Source organism: Oryzias latipes, chromosome 5, assembly GCF_053564925.1.
Source record: "Oryzias latipes strain Hd-rR chromosome 5, Olatipes_Hd-rR_3.1".
NCBI classification, from domain to species: Eukaryota; Metazoa; Chordata; class Actinopteri; order Beloniformes; family Adrianichthyidae; genus Oryzias; species Oryzias latipes.
Window position 1 is genome coordinate 33,275,165 of NC_136241.1, and position 23,180 is coordinate 33,298,344.

The window sequence follows — 23,180 nt, forward strand, 5'->3', positions numbered from 1 at the left end:
TAGTACTGCAGCACTTAAACACATGAGCATACAACAAAAATGGAATCTTTGACAAAAATTTTAGCCAAGAGCTAGCCTTGACTGTACTGTATATTGAACTGGAGTTAGTGTGGTGACACCCATAGACAATGTCTTACTTCTGGCTCTAAACAAAGAGCCAGACGTCCTCAGTAAGTAAAGATTGGGCCGAGTCGTATGGAAGGCCACAAGGGACAAATGTAGGCCTTGATTTCATGTCTCAAGCATACAGGAGAATCTCTAGTTCAAATGTTTTGAACGTCGGACGTGGTGGCCAGTGGGCACCATCTACTTTAATTGAGGCATCTTATTGGTCCGTTTATGACTTGAATAACTTGAACAATAGAAAAAATATCATGAAAAAAAAGAGGATTACCAAGAACATAATAAAAAAAAATCAATAATAGTGTAGGAGCTAAAGGCCTATCAACTGTTTGGCAATGTTCTAGCTCCTTTGAGACACTGAGATGTGCGACGCCAGACTTGACTGACGCGCCAAGCGGGTTGTCGTTTTCCTGTACGACGAAGAAAATAAGTCTTTCACTCGGATCAACTTTGCAATTAATTTGTTTCTTTTACTATTTACATTACCGGACGGATGTGACTTCCCTTTTGCTTCATTTCCTGCACCGGCGGTCAAAAACCATTTCCCCATCTGGCTGATGCACACCTGCCTGAGGTCAGGTAATCAATCAATTTATAAATTGACAGCAAAAACCGAAAACAGCGACAACCATGGGACATGTTTCTCAGTAGGGCTCCTACAATGGTTATTCTGACCAATAGAATGACTGAGAAAAAGCTGTTTATTTCTCTATAGCGGTTCATGGGATTTTGGCTTCTTGAAGCCAGCAGGTACTTCCTGTTTAGAACGCCAGGGGGAATGGATCGCTCAGTCCAGTTATCATATACAGTCAATGGGAACTGTCGAAAAAACTTTAACCAGTGTTTGAAAAACACAACTGAGACAAGAGTTCAGCATGACCCACACGTGACAGCTGACAGGCGGACAACAGATGGAGTCACTGCATCTAATTAAAGGAAAAGCAGTAAAGTTTATGAGAAGGCATCACTGAATGCACTCATATCTGTCAATTCACCTTAAACTAGCCTGTCAGCATAACAGACTTCTTAAATGTAAAAAGGTTGACAGTCATCTGACATATTCTAACTCTGAAGGCTGCTGAATTTCTATCTGAAATATTCCGTTTCATTGCTGTTGGTGAAGCCTGGAAGCCTGATTCTTATTTCCCTGTACGTATTGGTATGCATGTGGAATCAATCAGCAGTGCCGTGTTAAAGAGGCAGTCCCTTTAAACTGTCATGAGTCTTCCACTCCCTGCTCTTTATTTATCTTTTGTGTGCTTGTTAACGCGCAAACTCCTTCTTGTTCGACTGGGATCACTTCCCCAGATTAAGAATAGGCCATTTCGGCCAAAACAGAAAGTGCCTAAGCAAGGATTTTGGCTTTTCACTTCACCTAATTGTGGTAAAAATGTCGAGATGTCTGTGCAGAAAAACCACACAACTGGGTAGAAATGAAAGTTTAAAATTCAGCTAAACTGAACAATACTGATGTAAATATTACAAAACTAAAAACAAATTAATGTATTTGAAAGGTTTTCAATATTTGAGTATATCTGTTAATGCTTCAAAATACTAGCCACTTTGACATGACAGCATCACACAGTTGCTGCAGATTTGTCTGAGATGATAACAGCTTAATGACACGGCACCTTTTCCTGCTGGAAGCGTAGCCACCAGAAGATGGCACACTGTGGTCATAAGGGGATGGACTCGGTCAGCAACAATACTCAGACAGACTGTGGTGTTGCAACCATGATCAGTTGGTACTAAGGGACCCAACGTGTGCCAAGAAAATATCCCCATACCATGACACCACCACCACCAGCCTGAACTGTTGGTTCAAGGTAGGATGGATCCATGCTTTCATGTTGTTGACGCCAAATCCTGACCCTATCATCTGAATGTGGCAGCAGAAATGGAGACTCCTCAGACCAGACAGCGTTTTTCCAATCTTTTGGTGAGTCTATGTGAATTGTAGACTCAGTTTCCTGTTCTAAGCTGACAGGAGTGGCAGCCAGTGGGGTCTTCTGCTGCTGTAGCCCATCTGCCTCAAGGTTGGACGTGTTCAGAGATGCTCTTCTGCAGACCTCAATTGGAACCAGTGGTTCTTTGAGTTACTGTTGACTTTCTTTCACCTGGAATTAGTCCGGCCATTCTCCTTTGACCTCTGGCATACCCGCCGACAGAAGCGATGCTCACTGAATATTTTGTCTTTTTCGGACCATTTTCTGTAAACCCTTCAGAGGTTTATGGGTGAAAAATCCCAGTAGATCAGCAGTTTCTGAAATCCTTAGACCAGCCTGTCTGGCCCCAAAACCACGTTCAATCACTTCAATCACCGTTTGTCCCTATTCTGATGCTCACTTTGAACTGTAGTACATCGTCTGGACCATGTACAAAAACACTATATGTTTTAACCCAAGTATTTTTTTTTTTTTGCCACGCTGGTGCTGTCAATCATTAAGAAAAAATATTCTACGAATTCTGGGATTAGCAAACATTGATCATTTTTATTAACTCACATCTGATGCTATGGTAGCCTCGTTTCTGTCTGTGTTGCATCAAATGATTGATAGTTTGAGTAGGTTAAGAAAAAAACAGCAAGTTCAAATCAATTGAATGTCTTTACCAACATTTTATTAAACTGTTTCACATTTTTTAAACATGCTTTAAAGTTTAAAATTGCTTTAAAAAAATGAAATGGTTTGCAAGGACTCTTGGTTCTCCAGTTTGACAGAATACATCAGAGCAAACGTGATGGTTTTAATTCACAATTTCAAGAGGAACAAAAAGATCAACTTGATCACAGCTACTTTTGATGTGAACCTTTTACCAAACTTTATTTTGACTCATCTTATCATCATATACTTTTTAGTAGTGTTGGAACTAAAGTCCTCCAGATCCGGAGGAACAGAACCAGAACCAGAAGACATCTCATCCAGTGGCAACCGTTTCAGTTGACTCAACTGGTGCTGTAAGCTGTCTCGGTCTTTTTCCAGAGTTTGATATTTCTTCAGGAGGTTGTTGTAGCAGGAGCACAACACAGTCAAGTTCTGCTGTAACGTTTCACTGCAACACAGATCTGTGTTTCCAGAGCTGTTGACAGGAAGCTGAGAGAGCTTCTCCTTTGAATACACTGGAATAAAGAAGGGAGAAAAGGTCTGGCATTAAGGACTAACACTCTGATTGTCATGTTTTGCACAACGTTTGCTCAACTTACATGCAAGACGCAACGACACATTGAGGATGGCTTGTGTAAGACACAAAACTCCCAAAGCTCCAACCCAAAGGGCAGGAATTCTTCTTTCTGTGAACATTAAAAAACATGCAAAAGCATAAAAGTTCTGGATGACCAATCAAATTCGTAAAAGTTCTTTCTGGGTGACATTGCAAGAAGTTGCAGATGATGTTAGTTTATGTCTAATAGAATCAATTTTACTTTTTCTTCTGTGTGGTTTCTTGAGATCTCACCTGGTCTGTCAGACTGACGGTTGGTCGTCCCGGTCCTCTGAGGTTTCTTCATCGTGTCCGTTATAAAAGTGTAGTCTGAGAGCTCCATCCCCTCTGCCATGTTCACTTGCCGGCGGTGGAAAAGTGAAGGCTAACACTTTCCTGCTCATAAAGCTGGAGCTCTTCAGTTTTCTGTTGACTAATTCTGCTGACGAAGTTACTGTTAAAATTAAAACACAGGAAAGACGCTGGTTCTTGAGTCCTATTTTTATTGGCTCTTGGAGTGATGAAACGTAAGAAAAGGGAAGTCCCTTTTCCTTCTTGTTATATTTGTATCAATCATTTCCCATTTAAAAACCAGGGGAGTTTACAGACCCACTCATGGAACTATCAAACTCCATCCAACTACTTAAGAGTTTCATTAACGGCCTGACTCAATTAAAACGGTTTAGACTGAACCAACGATCTAAACCCTTAAATCAAGTTCAATTTATTTCTATGAGACGTTTAAACAAATGTAAATTGAAAAGTCAACTGGAATGTCGAGCATCAGAACGTAACCCTTGTGCTATCCTAGGCATTTCAACATTGGGAGTTGGGTCATCTAGACCCACTAGACCAGGGGTGTCAAACTCATTTTGGTTCGGGGGCCGCATTCAAGGCGTCTGATCCCAAGTGGGCCGGACCAGTGACATAAAAGGCAAAAAACTGTTTTCCTTTGTTTTCTTTTACTTAGTTGGAAAAAAAGCCTCAGCCTACATCGTAGCCTAATAATTTATTATTACACATTCATTTACAGAGGCCAATGGATGTATGTAATGGATCATATTGAACTCTTTGTATTCGTGATCCTTTTGAGTTCATGTTTTACTTCGAAGCCCATCGAGACGACTGTTGCTGTGATTTTGGGCTATGCAAATAAAATTGAATTGAATAGGAAAATACTAAAATGAACCAACAAACTGACTAAGCTATACTGGCATCCCTGCCCTTAGACCCCCCTTCGCGGTAAGGAAAAACTCCTAAAAAACCGGATTCCGGAAAAAAACGAAGAAACGTCAGGGGTGCCCACATGAAGGAGGGATCCTCCCCCATCACGTGACCATCATGTGACCAGTTCACTCCAACATAGTCCAGCACTGTAACTAGAGAGCTGACTATGTCATCAGCTGTTGTTGTGTCCATCATCTCCAGAAACTCCGCTATGACGGTCTCTTCAGCACCTCTAAGAAATATGCACAGTTGTGCAATATCTGTATCTGTGCTTTCATTAATAGAGACCAAAAATACAATAAATGACTGGATTCCTTAATATGGCGCCCAAGTCTCCTCAGAGATGTTGGATCTGTAATCATAATCCTTGACAGACTGCTTTTTGAGAACAAGACTTCTGCAGCCTTCAGTATTTTTCAATAGGTTCAGCATCTGAAAATGGTTTGAATGTTTGCTCCAACTTGTCTGCAATCAGGTGTCGGTCACTGTTCCATCACTGACGTCACACTGCAGTAAATGCAGACGTTTGTTTTTTCAGTCCAGCTTTTAGTTGGTAAATCCTCTCTTTTCTTAACTGCAAATGGTGAAACTTGTAATATGTAAAATGTAATAATTGTTGACAATAAATGCACATTTACTTAGTCTATAACGTCACTTTAATAAACCTTTTATTTGTTTTGGTTTAAGGGTCATAAGATTACTAAAACATGGAGAAGGTGTACTTCCTTTATCCATGATTTAATGTCCCATCAAACATCTCCTACCTGCAGGGGCTGTTAAAATGAAACCAGGAGCGTGTGATAAGACTCCCACTTAGACTGATGTCTGTTCAGCTTACATTTATGTATGAACTCTCATCCACCCTGTTTGATAGTTTCCCTGGAGGTGAAATCCAGGAGAGGAAGATGTTAATGTCTGTCACCTGAGTGCGCCGCCACAGTACAAAGCATTACTTTATCATTTCAAATTAAAGGCTCCACGTTACAAATGATACAAACAGTGACAACGCCACACCACTCCCACATCCTAACAACCACGGGGGAGAGTTACATGATAGAGATGTGGAGATGGGTGAGATTAATGGGTGTGTTCTGCTGGGCCTGTGGCATGGAGCTGCATTAATGGATGCAACAGTGCATTCTAGAGGACAAAGTGGAAATGACTAGAAGATGCTGAAAACACGATTGATATTTTTTTTTTAAAGGAAGAAAAATCAGGTTTTTATTAATGATGATGGGAAGCACGACAGTGATTGGTTCTTACATCTGATGCTTTGTGTCCCAATCCAAGCATGTTAGTCGTTATCTTTTGAGGTGGGAGATAAGACGCATTTTAATACTCAAACGATAATTTAATGTTGCTAAGGTTAATCTCAAGCTAAACCGGCGAACCCAATTGGTAATGCCAGTCATGCTCATGAGACAAGACATCATAACAATTACTGCGATGATAGCTGAGGAGTGTGGTTTGGAAAGATAAGAGCGTATCTCATGTCCTGGACAGTATTTATAGCTGCATCCATCCATGCAGCAGAAACAATCCCAAGATCAGAGAAAGGGACGCACACACAAACACACACACACACACACACACACCTCCTCATGTGGTCATTACGCACCCTCACCAGAAAACCCGGATGTCAATCGTGCTCACAAACCTTTTCTCTATCCCACATGAGGCAAACATCTGAACAGAGATGCGGTCAGGTGGAAGAACTCATAAAACGACATTCAGCTGCTTCCATTCAGACCTCTGTGCGAATGTTTGGCAGGTTGGTGCATTAATTACTGATTAAAACCAGTCGACGTGTTTATGTGGGTGTGCACAAAAATCCATGAATGCATATGAAACAGTGTTGGGAAGCAGCGCCACTCAACCGCCAGGAACGCTGTAAATCAGTTTTGGAAGAAGCTTTGTTCCTTCAGCACGCGGATTTGTGGAACACATCCCTAAATCTCCAAAGAAGACACATTTTTGGGGTAAAAAAAATGGATTCTGGTTGCAGCTTTGACTGAGATGACCTCATGGAGGATGGCCAAGGATTCATCGTCTGAGAAGGAAACGAGGCAGATGTGACATGTTGCTTCTCATCAGTAACATCTCACTTTTTTTTTCTCCTTCCCACAAACTAAAACAAATACCCCGCTCTGAATGCGACAGCTGGAGATGAGTGCTCAGCTAAGTGGAGGAAAATGAATGGAAGATCTTTTTTGTGATGATTTGTCTAATTCTTGTCTGGGATGTTCAGCAGAGATTGAGCGGCAGCAGGGAAATGAGGAGACGTTTGTGTGTGTGTGTGTGTGTGTGTGTGTGTGTGGGCTACCAGCATAAGTCATAGAGATAGAATGAAACGTGTGTTTAGACCAGCTGCACAGCAAATCTGTTTATTCTGCACAGTTTGGCATCAAACACAACAGACTGCTGAGTGCCTGCTATTGCTAGTGGTGCGCCCATTAAAATAAAATGTATTGTTGCCTTAGGAGCTTTCCTGAATCAGACTTTTTTCTTCTTCTTCCTCTTTCTCCTGCTTCCTTCCTCAGTTGCATTATTTCCCAGGCTGCAGCGGTGTCAGGGCTGCGAGTTCCACCACTTGTCAAGCTCTCAGAGCTGCTCATTACACACCGTGGAAGACATGCCCACCTACCAGCCGTCCATCACTGCTGTCTCCGCTGTCACCTGCCTGTGTGGCATTCAGATGTCACCACTCTGACATCTCATCCAGCTTAGTTTCTTAGTAAACTTTTGCATCGTTAGTGAAACAATTAAAGCGTTATAGTACCTGGTGAACATTTCTCGCACACTTGAGGCCAGCGTTCCTGCTGGAAGAAGGAGCGTGAACCCTGGGCCCCCACTCTGGGCACCACAAATACCCTCAGCCAATGATAGATTCATATTTAATGACCGTGGCCATTGTCTGGGAAGGAGGAGCATTCTTTCATTATTGCCTCTTTCCCCTGCTGCTTGGTCGAGATAATTGATTTCTCTGTGGTAACAAGGTATCGACCATGCACCGTAGCGCTAAGACGCCGGTTCGATTCAAAGGAGGGGAGGAGAAGGACGGGGGGGGGGGGGGGGGGGCATGAGGAGCAAAAGATAAAGCTGAAGAAGAGAAAGCAAAGATGACCAAAAGCCACGGAGACGTGCATTTGTGGTGTAGTCAGACAGTTTCGGTGCATTCGTGGGTCTTTGTTTTCTTCACCTGATCAGCAGCGTTCTAGATAGATTTAATGAAAAGCTAACAACCCCGTGACGGCCATTATTAGCATTTTTCGACCTCATTAAAAAGGTAGCATCTAATAAAAATTGTCAGATAATACAGTGTCTATATATGTGTTAAAGCCTGATGAAACTTGCTCCATCTGAAGTCAGAGCCTCTGTCCGAAGTACCACCCTAACTCCTAACTACTAAAAAACTATCAAGTGCGGCACTATGTAGTGCCCTGGATTTAAAAAGCAATTCGGACACCATGCTCAGCGGATATGACGTCATCGATTTCAACAAAGTTCAAATCGAATTAATATGAGCGTTTTGCGAAGATTATTTATGAGTCCACTGCCTTCTGAAGATAAAAACATTGATGGTTTATTAAAAAAAATACATTTAAATAAATTTTTTCTGGCAAAAATTGTTCCGACGCAATACATTGTATCTATATTTGTCGATCTAGAGAGCATCGATGCCCAGTGGTTTTTCGCAGGGAAATTTCTAGGGCACTGGATATTGGAATTGTAGATTCAGACAGCTCTACAAAATGGCTAACGCACTATATAGTGCACTATGTAGGGGTTAGGGTTCGGACACAACCAGACTGTTATTTCACACAACGCAAACATTTGAGCAAAAACTGTTTTTTTCTCTGAAAAACTGTAGAAAAATGATTTTTTTAAAGACAATCAAGATGCAACTTCAGAGAAGTTTAACAACGACAAGATGGACACAACATCACTTAAACTGTACATCTCTGAGGACGCCAAAGTAATGGTTTTCTATTGTTAGAAACTGGTTTGTACAGTTGGTCTGTTACAATCATTGACCGTTTATGAAACATGGACAGAGTGACCCCCTCCCCCCCTGGTGTTTCAAACAGGAAGTGGGGTGAGATTAAAGACTTATTTTAATTTCTGTTTTTAATTATAAAGCGCTTCAAGCTGTGCAACGTAGAAGCACTTTGGATTGTTTTTTTTCCCCCAGGATATTTTTTTTCTCATTCAAGTTATGAACTGACCTATCAGATGCCTCAATAAAATAAGGCATCTGATTGGCATCAATAAAAGAACTCAACCCTACGTTAAAACAATTGGCAGATTTCATCTTGCCCAGTTTCAGTAGAAAGTATGGACTTCCAATAAGCTCACTCCTGATTGGCGAAAGTGGTTTCCATAGAAACGGAGACTCAGACCAACTCAGATCAATCACTGCCTCCTGGCAACGTCTGGCTCCAACATGGTGGCGTCCGTATTGCGAAAAATGGCGACTGAATTGACTTAATTTTGTTTGGAGCTGGACTAAGCCATTTTACTATGGGTGACATCCCACTCACTCAGTCCAGTTCTCACTTACAGTGAACGGTTACAACAAAACAATCTGAAAAACATAAACATACTAACTTTTAAAAGTGGACAACGTGGTTTTTGACACACTCCAAATTTATAGATTTGAATCAGCAGGAGCCACCAACCAGCTTTGGAGGATGTGATCCACTAAGAGAGCAGAGAAGTCAGTTAATAAGGTATTGCTACCAGCTCCGCAGTAAATTAATCCCAAGAAGAATTTTCCATTTTGATTTCTAATTAAAACAGCTAGTTGGTTAAATGCTATAAAGCATTCAACCCATAGTTTTCCTGTTTCTCTTTATCTCCTCCTACAATGTTTAATCTATTTTAACCATTCAACTTCAAATGTTCAGCTCCTTCTGCTTTTTCCAGCTATGACTTTTGGTCCTTCAAATCCTTGAACTTTTCCAGATATTCCAGGATTTCTGCCTTTCTGCCTTTATTTAAATACATGGGGAATCTTTGGTGCAGAAGCTCACTGGTTCGATACCCGGCTCTGGCATTTTTCACAGAAATATCTTTTTCTGTTATTGCGCTGTTTTTACTTTATTTATGGTCAACTTTGATCATTTCTTTCTTCTTTTAATTTTTCTTTGCCAATTATTACCCTTTAAGTTTCATTTTCATTCAACCCTGCATTTGCTTCTGGAAATGAAGCTCCTTCCAGACACAGAATTCCAGACTCCACAGTTAATTATTAAAGAAAAGCAACAACAAAAAAGTATATATATATATATATATATATATATATATATATATATATCAGACACATTTTTGAGACCACCCTGAGCAGAAGTTATTTGATTGAACTGAGGGTTGTTTCAAACTCAGAAGCAGGAGGTGAGACTTTACTCCCACCCGAACGCCATGCTCTCCGAGACAAGCTGGTCATTCATCAACCCGCGGGTCAACACTCCATATGGGTCTTGAGGCTTCAGACCGCGATGACCATCCCTGGCCAACGAGTGACGTCACATTTTAAAATCGACTCTAAACTGAAGCCATACTAGCAGATTCTACCAACAATTCCCAATAAAATAACAATAATGAGCAGAGCGTGCAAAGAAACTCTGCTTGACAAGGTATTATTAATTATTTATTATATTATTATTTATTAATTATTAATGCTATCAACATAATAATGCATCAGAGTTGGATATTAAGATATATTTTTTATTGGACATAGACGAATACATATATTGACTCGTTAAATGAACACACACATAATTTCTTTTCTCAAGCAGCTTTTTCTTCATAGATTAATGTTTGTCAATATAAAGCAGCGTCCGTCAATACTTCAACAGTAGTCATAATACAGTCGTAGCCTCCAGCAGGAGATACAACACTATGAATATGTCGTCACGTGACACATTTCCATCCAGTCATGGTATAAGCCAGACCTTTGGTTTAAGGATTGATGTGGATTCTCCATCTGATTAGACTGGCAGTACAGTCAGGTGGGTGGATTTGGTTTGCAGCTATTGAGCCGACATCTCCGAGCTGCTGACATCATTGACCCTGACCTCCAGCAGCCAGTGCTGCAGGAGCCGGCTACACGCTGCACAACAGCTTGACACATATGGACTGCTTTTACAATCAGTCAATAGCAGCAATAACTAAACCTTATGACTTGAGTAATTATTGATTTGATTCAGCTTCCAAGGCTGGTGGTGGGAGCTCTGATGTCTCCCTTGGCGTTAAGTCCTGCGGTTCACCGTATAAATTGAGGAATTAAGCGTTGCTGCTGACGTTACTCGCTCCCTATCTCACTTTGTTATTTATTTAAGCGCTCTTAATTGGACTAGTTACTCATCTGGCCCCTTGTTGGTCCCACAGCAGAACGGAGCGCCGTCACTGCACGCCGGGGCACTCTGGAATGTGGCGCCGCAGAGATACAAGGTACACAGCCAGCTGTTTGATGTCTGCAGCGGGCGAGCGTATGTTGCTCTGCATAGCATAAATAAACTCACAATCCCCCAGTGGCGGGGCAGAGACACACACCGGAGACCCTATTTCAGGCTGATGAACTATTCATGTTCATTATAGATTCTAACACTTCTCTGCAGTTACTCCTGGTTAAATGTGTTTTAAAGAAAACCAGAACAGTCCTTTGGGTAAAACGGGCGCGCCACACTTCTGAAACCCCGCCCCCAAAATCCCAGAGAAGCTGGGTTGTATCCTCGTGGGTCCTAAAGTGTTGCTGAGGCTCTGCTTTAAATGAGGGCACATAGGATGTGTGTCATGGAGTTCATTCTGGCGTAGCACTCGACAATAACTGCTAATGGAATAACTATAAAATGTATAAATGATCCCTGCTTTAATTTGTAATAATGTGGGACCTCGGCACCGACCCGCTCAGCCCAATAGATTATGAAAATAGGCGTAATGACTATTGGAACAATGAGCCACATTGCATTATAATTAAGCTTTGGAATATCCAGCACTGTGCTTTTACCGAAGGGTCGACATAATGGCCTGTATTCCATTATAACCAAGGAGGGGGAAAAAATGAACAGCACAAAAACCTGAATAGCAGACCTCTGAAAGGAAACATTTTCCCGTTTCACACTATAAAAGGCTTTTGTTGTGCTGGGACTGTTTCAAAAACAGTCTCTGCATGTTCAGTCTCATTTCTGTTTTTAAGAAAATTAAGTCAAAAAGTGTCACGCAAGGTTTTATTTGCAGTTCAGCAACAGACTTTTTTTTTTTAAACCAAGAATGAAAAAATACATAGCTATGCTTTTCCCAGAAATCTTTGGTAAAGTTATGCATGAGTTGCAAAACGATTCATTTGTAATAATACAAAAATATATAGAAAAATGTAGAGTAATGTCACTGGATTCCGTTTTTTTGTGTCGATACATAATTTTTCACTGCTGTAAAGAATACCTTTTACAGGTTTGAGCTCAGCAAATATTAAAAATCAGAGCTATGACTGCATTTATCTATATTCCCTAGGTATAAAAATCGTCTTATATTTTAGTTTGAACACAAATCTGAATTATTAGGCAAATAAAGCAGCCAGTTTTGACTTTGTGTGGATTGTTTCAAATCTATTAACTGAATAGATTTTAAGCAAAGTATCCAGTAAATGTGACTAAAGTGATCATATCAAAAGTGGAGCAACATCAGCCCCTAGTGGCGACGGCGTCATGGTGTTTCCAGGCGGTGCAGCAGCAGCAACGTTCAAACATTTCTGAAGGAGTTTCCTTTTCTAAAGTATCACTACAAGCAGTTACCATCAGTATAAAATAGAGGTTAGATCGTTAGAACGACTTAAATGCCAACATTTTACAAAGTGTAATATTTTAAACAAACACTGGCCAATATTAAAACTCTGTGTTTACATCCACAGGATTCATGCCAGAAATAAAAGCAGAGCATTGCACAATAAAACAGTTTTTTTTCCTGTTAGTAAAAATGTATACAAATATGCCCACAGTTAGGAACAAGAATACAAAATAAAAAGATTAGAAGTAAAAAATGGGAACAAAACATTCAATTTTCTTTTAGAAAAGCATAAAGCCCTTTGGTTTAAAAGGTTTCTGCGTAGTCATTTTTTTTGCATGATAATATGAAGAGATGAGTTATTGCATCAAAGACGTATTACTTCAGCTGTGGAGATGTGAAGAAGTTGCCCTGTCGGTGTGGGGCGGATGTTGCTTTGCTCTTGCTTCCAAAGCTGAAGGTGAACAACCATGACAGGAGACACACAAAAAAGAAGCTTAGTGTTGTTTTTGTGCACACTAATGTCTTTTGGTTTCTTTTACCTCCAAGTCTACAGCAGCACTAATTTTGTTATAACTTCTGATTTTTCCTGTTCCTGTAAAGTTCAAACCTGTTCGCAACTTAATTGCAAGCTGGTTTTAACATTGCATGGTAAGAGAAAAAAATTCTTCCACTAAAGTTGACTTCAGATTTGTTTGAAAGTGACAGATATTTAAGGAGAACCAGTTTCTTACAAGCTGGTGCTGGACAGGGTCTGCATCATCCGCTGGGACAGCGAGCCGGAGGAGGGAGTTTTGGTTATCGTCTGGTGTTCTGGGGTGGTCACTGGTCCCAGGATGCTCACTGCAGAAAAATAGGAATAAAGTGTGTGTGTGCGGGGGGGGGGGGGGGGTTAGTGTTTTTACTCTGCCACATCTGTACGTTAGTCTAAACCATTGCCTTTATCTGAGAACCATAGAAGACCGTTTACTTCCAGCTCTAACCAAATAAAGTCAATTCAGTCGCCATTTTTCCCCAGACGCCGCCATGTCGGCGCCAGTAAGCGGTGCTTGGTCTGAGTCCTTGAGTTAAGGTTGCTATGGCAACCACTCTCACCAATCAGGAGTGAGGCCGCTGGAAGCGGGCTACACGAATTTTCGTCAAACACTTTGAACGTGGAGGGCCAGCCAGCTCTGCCTACTTTTATTCAAGCATCTGATTGGTCAGTTTTTAACTTGAATAACTTGAACTACAGAAAAAGTATCATTGACAAAAATGCAAAATGTCATGAACGTGCTAAATAAAATAAAAGGTATCAGATCAAGAATGGTGATTCTGACCAATAGCATGACTGAATATCAGCTGTTTATTTCTCTATAGAAGTCTATGGGGATTTTGACTTTTTGGAGCCAGCAGGTACTTCCTGTTTGGAACGCCAGGGGGAGGAGTCACTCAGTCCAGTTATCACATACAGTCAATTCAGCAAACTGACAAAACTTTATGGCACATTTCTACAAATATCTGAAAGAAAATTTCCCATTCATGTAATAAAAGAACCCAAGGAAGACAAAGCTTTTAAAAGATTCCTGATTATGAGTTTCTCAAGCTGCTTTTGGGTGGTCGATTGGAGGAAGATCAACCGTATATAGGAGCCAAAAAGGGGTAAACGTCCAGATCAAAGCCTGTAAACATGCAGCTACATATCATGTGCCATTTTCACTGCACCTTCATTTTGTGAAGAGCGTTGACATGTAACTATATCCAGATTAGTTTAGGTAAATTCCACATTTTTAACCTAAAAATGTCTCCCCTGTGGTAACTGCCTGTTAACATGGTAGTGTCTGACTTAAATGATCAGATTTGAGAGTAATGAACCAGGACCACGAGTTTAAGAGCCGACAGGAAGATTTTCTTTAACCGTTTCTCTGTAACTTGATAATTAGACCAAACAGGAACCGTTTTTGTCAGAACTCCAAGCTTTTAGCGCCTCTGAAAGTCGGCTCAACAATGGTTTACCTTTGTGTTTGGGAGAGTCGGGCTGATGCGAAGAGTCCATGTCTGCGACGTCTGGATAAGCAAAGCGGCGCCAGTAACTCTCTGGAATACTCATCAGGAGCTCTACAACCTATGAAGGCAGAACATGAACCGAGTACTGACAGAACATTCTCTCAATTGGTCCTAAATAAAGGAAGAACCAGGAAAACACGCAGAGCTTCAGCTTTCATTCCAACAAACGGAGAACAATAATTCAGAGCGTAAAGAGTGGCGCCACCTTTGGTTGTCTGCTGGTGTCGTGCAGGATGGTCATGGGGTCCGGATCAGGAACAGCGTGGCCCACCAGAGTGGGGCCAAACACACGGGCCAGGTTTTGGATGTCCATCTTAGTGTCAACACTTCGGGCTACCCTGGTTCCGAAAGAATTGAAAAAAAAAACTAGAATAAAGTCGTCATGGAATGTTTTCACTGACTCTTTTAGACGTATTTTAGACGTTTACTTGTGTAAGTGGATCACGAGGAAGGCCAGCGTGTCTCTGTTGGGTTGAGGCAACTCACTGATGGTTTGATACAACATGGCCAGACAGTTTCCATCATCCTGGATCTCTACAACGATAGAAAAGGCAAATGTACTTTTAGATACCCAGCGCTCATCGATGCAAACAAATGAAAAACTCTGCGGTGAACAGACTGATGTCGCAGCAGCAGACATGTCTGAGGGAACATTTTCCAAACCAAAGTCCGGTGAACCAGGATTACCGTTTTTTAGAGCCGTGCTTTTGTTGATCTGTTCTAATAAACCATATCCTGTTGAAAATCAATCATTCTAATGTTTACATTATTTTGGGGGAATAAATAGGTTTAGCAGCACGAATAATCTGAACCACTTAGAGCTGGACTTCTTCAGCTGCTCGTCAGTAGAATCATCGGTGTGACAGAAACCTGCAACAGGAAACCTTTAGGCAACATCTGAGCCCACAAGCTCACCGGCTGCTTCCATGAAGACCTTGTTGAGGCGAAAGGTGAGCAGCGGCTCTGGAAGGTTTCTGAGGAAGTCCTTCAGGACCCCCGCGACGACGTTGATGTCCTCCACTTTGTTGAGCGAGGGCAGAGTTTTTCCTCTAACCAGCTTCTCCTTCAGCTCCTTCACCGCACGATCGTGACCAGAGACTCTGTACAGACCGACCTGAGGAGAACACAGTCAAGGATGGGATTAAACTACTGCTGTGGCATCAGATTACAAAACAATCGCATCACCTATTAAAAAGGTTACCAACTGCTGCATCCATTTATGGCTGTGGATCGTAACTTAGGCAACGATTTGATTCATGAATCAAGATCAAGGCATCACAAATCAACCCAGCATTGTTGTTATTATTTCATTTATTGTGTTTTAATGGTTGCTATATGTTTGCCTTTTCTGGGTGTATAGAAATGAAAATAATGTGTATTTAATCGCCATAATTTGATCCTTCATTTAGAAGAGGAGATCAGAATCAACAAAACAACAGATAAAAACACAAAGATTTAGAAAGAAACGGTTTGTAGCACTTTAAACAAAGTCACACACAAAAGTTTTGATGCCAACTTCCTGGTTAACTTCAGCAGTAAACAAAACCTAAACATCATGGTTGCTTTGGATCATTTATCAATCTTGAAAATGTTCTCCACAGTTCTGCTGACTAAGATAGGAACGAGAAGACAAAGTAAGACCTCAATAAAAAGGAAACAACTAGAAAACACAGTCCTTTCATCTAAATGGACAACAGCGTTTCCAACAGAAAACATGTTTTACAAACTGACTTTTTCTCATCTTACGACTTCTCTGCCATGGTAGCAGACACACGACGCCACATAATTAACCACAAGATCTTCCTAATATTCCTAATTAAATACAGTAAACCCTTGTTTTTCGCGGGGGTTACGTTCCAGAAAGAGCCCGTGATAGTCAAAAACCGTGAAGTAGAAACCTCTATTTTTTTTTTCAATTATGATACAATTAAATACTCTATTATACATTGAAAAGAAAGAACAACCCATTTTATAGGCTCAAGCATTTGTTTCACAAATCAAAGTACTTTAGAAACGTTTTTTAACAAATAACTTCTGTTCTGTACTGTCAAATAATAATTTTAATCATCAATGTGAACAGAAGGCGTCAAATCGCGGAGATTAGCCCCGCCCACCGCGACCCGCGTAATTGGATTAGACGGGAGAAAATATAAAATGATGATTATGAAAAAATACAAAGTACAGTCGCACAAATAGTGACTCGGGTGTATTTAACTGCTCTAAGTTCAGACTGAGCCGCTGCATCCTGACTCCGCTCTGCAGATTTTTCTTCTTTTGAAGCCCGCGGTGCAGCTGCAGGTGTGTTTGTTCGGGAGAAGAACATAGTGATCGGCAGTTGGTGTCGCTCTTTTTTTCTTCTTCACAAAAACATCCTTATACATAGACATTGCCAACATCAAGAGAATTTGCAAGTACATAATGTAAATTTGGCAAGCTGTTTTACGTACGTGTACATATTAAACTGCAACGTTATTGACGCACAGGTAGAGAAGAAGCAGAGTGGCTTTTTAGCCAATCAGAATGCAGAACACAATGCACGCTGCAAATCCGTGAAGTAGCGAAACCGTGAAAAGTAAACCGTGTTATAGCAAGGGATCACTGTATTCATAACATCTTTGGTTCAAAATGTCCACTATATTTAAAACCAAACTGAACTTTTTTTCCTATCTACAATAAACATTTGATACTTTTTTGGTTCAAATTCGGTTTGTTTAGCTTATATGCTTAAAATCCAACATTATTCTGAAAATCTTGTGCGTTCACTACATTGCCTGAAGTTTATTTGTACTTTACTATATTCATAAAGACATATTAGCGATCTTGGACATCACAAACATTCAAAGGTTTTTTTTCTGGAACAGATCGCAGAGATCCAAGTATTCCGACACTCCATACAGCTGTAATTTACAGAATGACGGTTGACAGATCTGCAGAGAACACAGAAGCCTGGCTCACCTCATGAAGGCCTCTGCGCTCAATCTCTTTGATGCAGTAGATGATCAAAGGTGGGATCATGGGGGGCGTGGAAGGAGCAAAGTCAGCCAGGGTGGCCTGCGCAAAGAGACGATCATTTTCTATGTGTACAACCGGAGGGTCGTCGTGGGCAGGAGAACACGGTACCTCTGTGTTTCTGATGGGGGTGGCCTCAGCTGGGGGGTTGCAGGGCAGAGGACAGAGGTCACGGCATTCTGGATGAGCCACGACTCGGCAGTCTTGGCAGCGGAGATAAAGCTTGCCGAACTTGGTTCTTCTTCCACAGGGTACACAGAACTCGGACTTGATTACCTGAAGAGCGGGAATAAAAGCGGGTCGGGTTAACAGGTTGGTTGTGCTTAAAAGAAGAGCGAATATTAATTTAATGGTAGTCTCACGGTTTTGGGGATGAAGTTATGCTTCTTTCCTCCTCTAGCTCGGAGGGGTTTGGGCGGGGCCGTAAAACTGGGTACCAGGGTGCCAGAACCCTCACTGACGGTGTCCGATTGGTCAGTTGTGGTTGTGTGACCAAACAGGAGAGCCTCTGGTAAAACAACGGTTTTGGTTAGTCTAAATAACATGTGGTTTAGTACGCAGAATAATTTAAACTCAAATTTAGATTTATTAGGCATTTTTGAATTTAAAAACTTAATTACTTTGTTTTTTTTTGTATTTGTATTCATTATCTATCTATGGCAACAAGGAAATTTGACCTTTGCGTGACCAATAAAGTTTTATTCTATTGTATTCTCACCACTTCTCTTTCTGCCCCGCGTCCAATAAGGCACAGCTTCAATAGTGGAGACGGCCTCAACAACACCCCCGTTAGTCGTGATGGTTGTTTTCGCCACAATGGACTCGTTAACCTGAAGAACACAGAAATAATGTTTCACGTCATCCAAACTCCTCAAGCTGTGATGTCTCGGGGTTACCTGCAGGGGGCGGTATTACCTTTTCTGATGTGCGTCCAGTGGAGCGGGATTTCTTTGCTGCCAGAGGAGGACCTTCTGAATGTTTTCTGGAAGATCGCTGCAGATGGAATCGGTTTCAAAAAATAAACAGGAATAAAAAATAAAAAAAACAATAACTAATTAATGAAATGTTTTTATTTCAAATGTTAAACGTACTCGTTTTGGTCTTTTGCGGAGTCTGACATTCTTCATCGCAGAAGAATCCCAGTCCTGCAGAAAAATTGAGGATGTAAGACATTTTACGGATTCCTTAATTTCTTGTTTTCTTTAATTAAATTTGTACATTTTAAGTAAGTGTATTTGACTTTAACTAAAAGGCTCAAATAAAAAGGACTTTTAAAAATCTAGTACATTTACCAAAGACTCGTCCGTTTGGTCATAACTGATGTCCGACAGCAAAGAACCAGATTCTTCAATTCTAGTTAATCTGTAAAAAGGATTGAAATCAATGAAGAAAAAGGTTTTTTTCTATACTCGATGCAACAAGTTCAGTTAACCTTTTGGGTGTTTCTTTTAAAGAATTCTAGTCAGACTATGGGTTGCTGACCTTCTGCTGCCGTTCAGGTTTGTTTTAGCTCCTTGTGCTGCTTGCGAGTGGGCACTGAGGAAGGCCAAAGCTGAGCGCTGCTCTTCACTGAGATGGACACTGCTTCCATTGTTCTCAGAAACCAGGAGATCCCGGATCAGCTGCAGCTGCCGCTCCTTCAAGTCCCACAAGGCAAGCAGGTCGATGGAGACAAACAGAGGTCCATCGTGTTAAATGCAAATGGGCGTTTTAATGAATATCTCTTCAATAAAATGTGACACCGACCAGCTTCTCATAGACTGCCTCTGCCTTTTGCCGTCGACGGATCTCCACGTCCACCTGGTTTCGAGCGTGCTTCAGTCTGACCTCCAGCGCCCCCCTTTCGGTCTCTGCCTTGGCCAGCATCTCTTTGCAGGAACCCAGCTCGTCGCCCGCCAACAGCCACTTCTTTCTGCATTCCTCAAAATGGACGGCCATCTGGAGGAACTCTGCAAGTCAGCCCATAGATGTTTGTGAGGAGCACAGTTGTGTCAGTCCGAGGGATCATGTACATAAAAGGCAAAAACTTTTTGATTCAACTGTTTGTGTGATATTGCTTGTGATTTGTAATGTTATCATTTTAAAATGTCCTGTCCTTTGATAAATGGGTAATAACGCTGTTGCCATGGTCACCATATACTTCTGACCTTTCAGAAAGAGCCTGAGCTTAAGGTCAAGTTTCTCTGCTACACAGCGTCATTCATGAGCTCTTTCTGACCTAAATCAAGAACTTTTTCCGCTGCTTGAGATGTAGGTCAGAGCGCTTTTGGACGCCATTTGTCCCAGGGACAGTTCGGCTGTGGAATGCGGCAGCCTAAAGAGGGAGGAGTGACCTCACCTGCTGTTTTAACTATTTATTTGTGGCTTTATAAACTGTGTATGAGGCTGTGTCAGGACGATGATGTCATTTATTCTTATTCATTTCATGATGTATGAAGACGCGTAAAGAATGGAAAAGTTTAATTTCCCTTTCAAGGGTGAAAAAACTGTTGAAGATCGACAGTACAAGGACTTAATTACAGCACCAAGTCATCAGGATAAAGTATGAAATGACTGATCACAGATTGAGTTTTTCCAGACAAGTTATTCTTTGAAAAAGTCTGATTTTTATTTTTTAGTCTCAGAATCTGATCACATCTTGGAATGAATACAACCAAAGAACACGTGGAAATGCTATGAACTTTGTTTTTTCTTTAACTAAACTGTAACGTCTCCTTGAACTCAGTGGATGGTATGTTGACCAAATCCCAGAACAATGTGAGGAAATAACTTACGAGGTTCCACGCTCTCATTCAGAGCTTCCACTTGAGCTCTGAGACTCTGGAACTGGTTGTTCAGGTTCATCACAGAAGACTCCATCGGGGTTTTCAGTCTAAATGTAAAAAAAAAAAAAACGTGGAGTTAGTTAGTGTGGCAATAATCTGTCTTTTAAAAAAATTAAAATATACAGTCAACAGAAAGGACAACTATTCAGACACAAATTCCACACTTTTTTTACAAGCCAAAATTTCGAAATCGTTAAGCTAATTCACCAGAATAACATATCCACATAACAAACCGGTAACGTAAACATTAGCAAAAACCCCACTAATTGACAGCAGGAAACGCGTACGTTTGAATAAAAACAACAGGATTTACCTGCGCCTTCCCCGTGCTGCAAAATCGCCGTGAACAGGTATTTTAACCAAATTAAACTTAGTTGTAGACAGAAGTCTGAACTAAGCAGTGGCAGGGCCACACCTGCTAACTTCCAGCATTCCTTTGCAGTTCAAAATCAGCGCCGGTTTTCTTCTTCGTTGGTTAAAGGCAGAGTCTTCGCACTTTGTCGCCCCCTATCGTACACTGCTATAACTGCGGGGTTTTCGCCTGGACAGGACCTACATAAGCAACCTTGGAAAGGAATTATCAAGTACATTCATTAAAAAAAGTAATATATATAAGCAGTATAATATATAAGCAAAAAATGAGAAATTAATTATTAAGAGAGTATAAAATGATAAAAATGCCTTAAATCAGACTAGTTGAAAATTAATAAAAGCACAAGGCAGATATTGTCTTACTCTTATCTATCATTATTCCCTTTTTTTTCTTTCTTTTTCCTGCTAAAAAAATAAATAGGTTCAGGAACCTGGATCACCATATTGGCTGTTTTTACCTGCTAGTAATGCTGAGCTGAAAACTAATGCATGTAAAGAAACAGACTGTCTTTATCCTGACACTGGGACTTTCACAAGAGAAGCAGCACCATTAATCACCCATGGCATATTTAGGCTCAGTAGCTGTGTGACACTGTGCTACATTTAACAGACTCACATGGACAACCTCACATTTTATCCAGAAAAAATATGATATAATTTGTGCACAAACTAAACCTTTTATGGGTTTTTTAATGCCTAATGCTTAACCAGAAAATTCTGGTTAAGCATCGCAGTCTGATGAACTGCAAACGTGTCTTTTGAGCACTACAAGTCCACCAGAGTTTATTTGAGATAATAAGATTTCTCAGTCAATACATCCTCTCTGTCTTTATCAATAATTCATCTCCACAGGTACATTTCCTGCAGTCATGGATCCTTTTACTCTCTTTTCCGCCACTTGCTCTCTGCCATTTTATGAGCTAAGTGGAGCAGATGTGCTAACTGTAAATAAAAGCACACAATTAATCAACGAAAGTTTGAAATGATTACATTTTCAAGGAAATGCTTTATGGAGACAGAGATTTTCTTTTCTTTTAGAACATTCCTCAAATGTAAGCATTCATTAATTATTGATCACTGCTATGAAAAAATCGTGAAAGGAAAGAGATGACATTAAATAAAATATAATACATAAAACAGTTGTTTAAAACAAAGCAGACATGTTAAAAATGATCCTTCAGGTGCATTATTTATATGTTTGTCTTAATGTAAACATTCACATTTTCTGTGCCTAGTCTGTGTTGTATCTTGTCTAATGAGCTTTATGCCTTTCTCTTTGTTTCTGTGTGTTTCTTTAGCTTTTACCTGCCTCTGGACAACACATATAATTTAGTTTTTGAGCTAATTCTGGCATATTTATGTTCCAGCTATGATAAAACATTAATAAATGTGCACTGTTCTAATTTCCTATTTATTTAAACAATTTTTTGATGTATATTCTGCATTTAAAATAATTGTTGGATACCCAGCATCATTAAAAAACAGAAAAAAACTATTACTTGACCAATAAGTCTTAACATTTTCCATTGCTTGTGTGAGAGGGCGTGATGATGTGAAACCGCTCAGAATTGGATTTTCAAAGGGTTTGATGTTTCGTTGCACCGTAGTTTGCGAGAAAGCACTTGTGGATTATGCTGAGTCAAGAGTGAGGTCTCCTCTCTGGCACCACCGGAGGGTTAATGGTTTCAAAAACACCCTCAGGGGTAACATTTGGCAGATATGCAATGCAAGTACTCAGGAGAACACACCCTCTTCACATCATGGGTGAATGGGAGTTCGCAAGGCAAAGGAAACTTTTCTGCAAATCAAATGCGTGCATTAGGGGCTTGTTTGAACGCTTTGTGCATGTTTTGTCTATAATGGACCAAAAATGATGCATGGTGACTATACTCAACGTTTTTGTTATGTCTTTGCAGGAAATTAAAGCAGACGTTAACATGCAAAAAGCATCTGAAAGTGCCTTAGTGCACCAGTTTATCCCTTTCCAATGAAAAAAACTCATTTGTGTCAATGAATTTCTTAAATATAAGAAGATTAGTCTTTAAAATATTGTTTTTGATGCTTAGCTGGATCATAATTCTGATAATAATCTAAGCCTCACTTTAAAGTTTAGCGTGAAAAACTGAGCTTAACTGAGTTTTTAGGGGAGATATCTAAAAACAAAACAAAAAAAAGGTTTAATTCTCTTACAAAAGACATTTTGTGATAGTTGTGCTCTAGACCAGAACTGTGTGACTTAACCAGACGTTTGAAGAGAATCCCTCCGTCCTACAAGTGAAGATGCACCCACCGTTGGTTCTGAGCGCCTCTGTAAGTGTGCCAGAAACCAAGTCGTTTCTAAAGACAACATACAAATAGGTGCACTTTAAAGTTCCCATCAATTGGATTACAAGGGGAATCTCCCACTTAGAGAGCGTTTACTGGAAAAAAGCTCCCACTTTCCTTTATTGCTTCTAAAGCATCGTCATCAACAACAATCTTTCTAGCTGCAACCTGAAACTTTAGTAAACACTTTACACCACAAAGAATACACAATTTCAAGCACAGCAAATACATCACACTTTCCTGTTAGGAAAAAAAAAAAGAGGAGGAAGGGAC

General features: G+C 40.5%; 1 protein-coding gene and 1 long non-coding RNA gene across 2 annotated transcripts; both read right to left on the reverse strand.

Moving 5' to 3' along the window:
- Positions 1-2,716: 2,716 nt before the first annotated feature.
- Positions 2,717-3,855, reverse strand: LOC144992354 (uncharacterized). The gene is made up of 3 exons (XR_013656235.1): positions 3,577-3,855; positions 3,326-3,412; positions 2,717-3,241 (listed from the first exon to the last, which is right to left on the reverse strand). It is a non-coding gene; the product is annotated as an uncharacterized LOC144992354 (long non-coding RNA).
- A 7,908-nt stretch (positions 3,856-11,763) lies between these two features.
- LOC101175643 (rac GTPase-activating protein 1) lies at positions 11,764-20,706 on the reverse strand. The gene is made up of 17 exons (XM_004069294.5): positions 20,524-20,706; positions 20,160-20,257; positions 19,132-19,334; positions 18,868-19,022; positions 18,678-18,747; positions 18,477-18,530; positions 18,301-18,378; positions 18,104-18,215; positions 17,748-17,893; positions 17,497-17,661; positions 17,332-17,427; positions 15,292-15,490; positions 14,805-14,910; positions 14,582-14,714; positions 14,326-14,434; positions 13,065-13,173; positions 11,764-12,784 (listed from the first exon to the last, which is right to left on the reverse strand). The coding sequence occupies exons 2-17, from the start codon at positions 20,242-20,244 to the stop codon at positions 12,709-12,711; spliced, it is 1,896 nt and encodes a 631-aa protein (XP_004069342.1). The 5' UTR covers positions 20,245-20,257; positions 20,524-20,706; the 3' UTR covers positions 11,764-12,708.
- Positions 20,707-23,180: the final 2,474 nt, after the last annotated feature.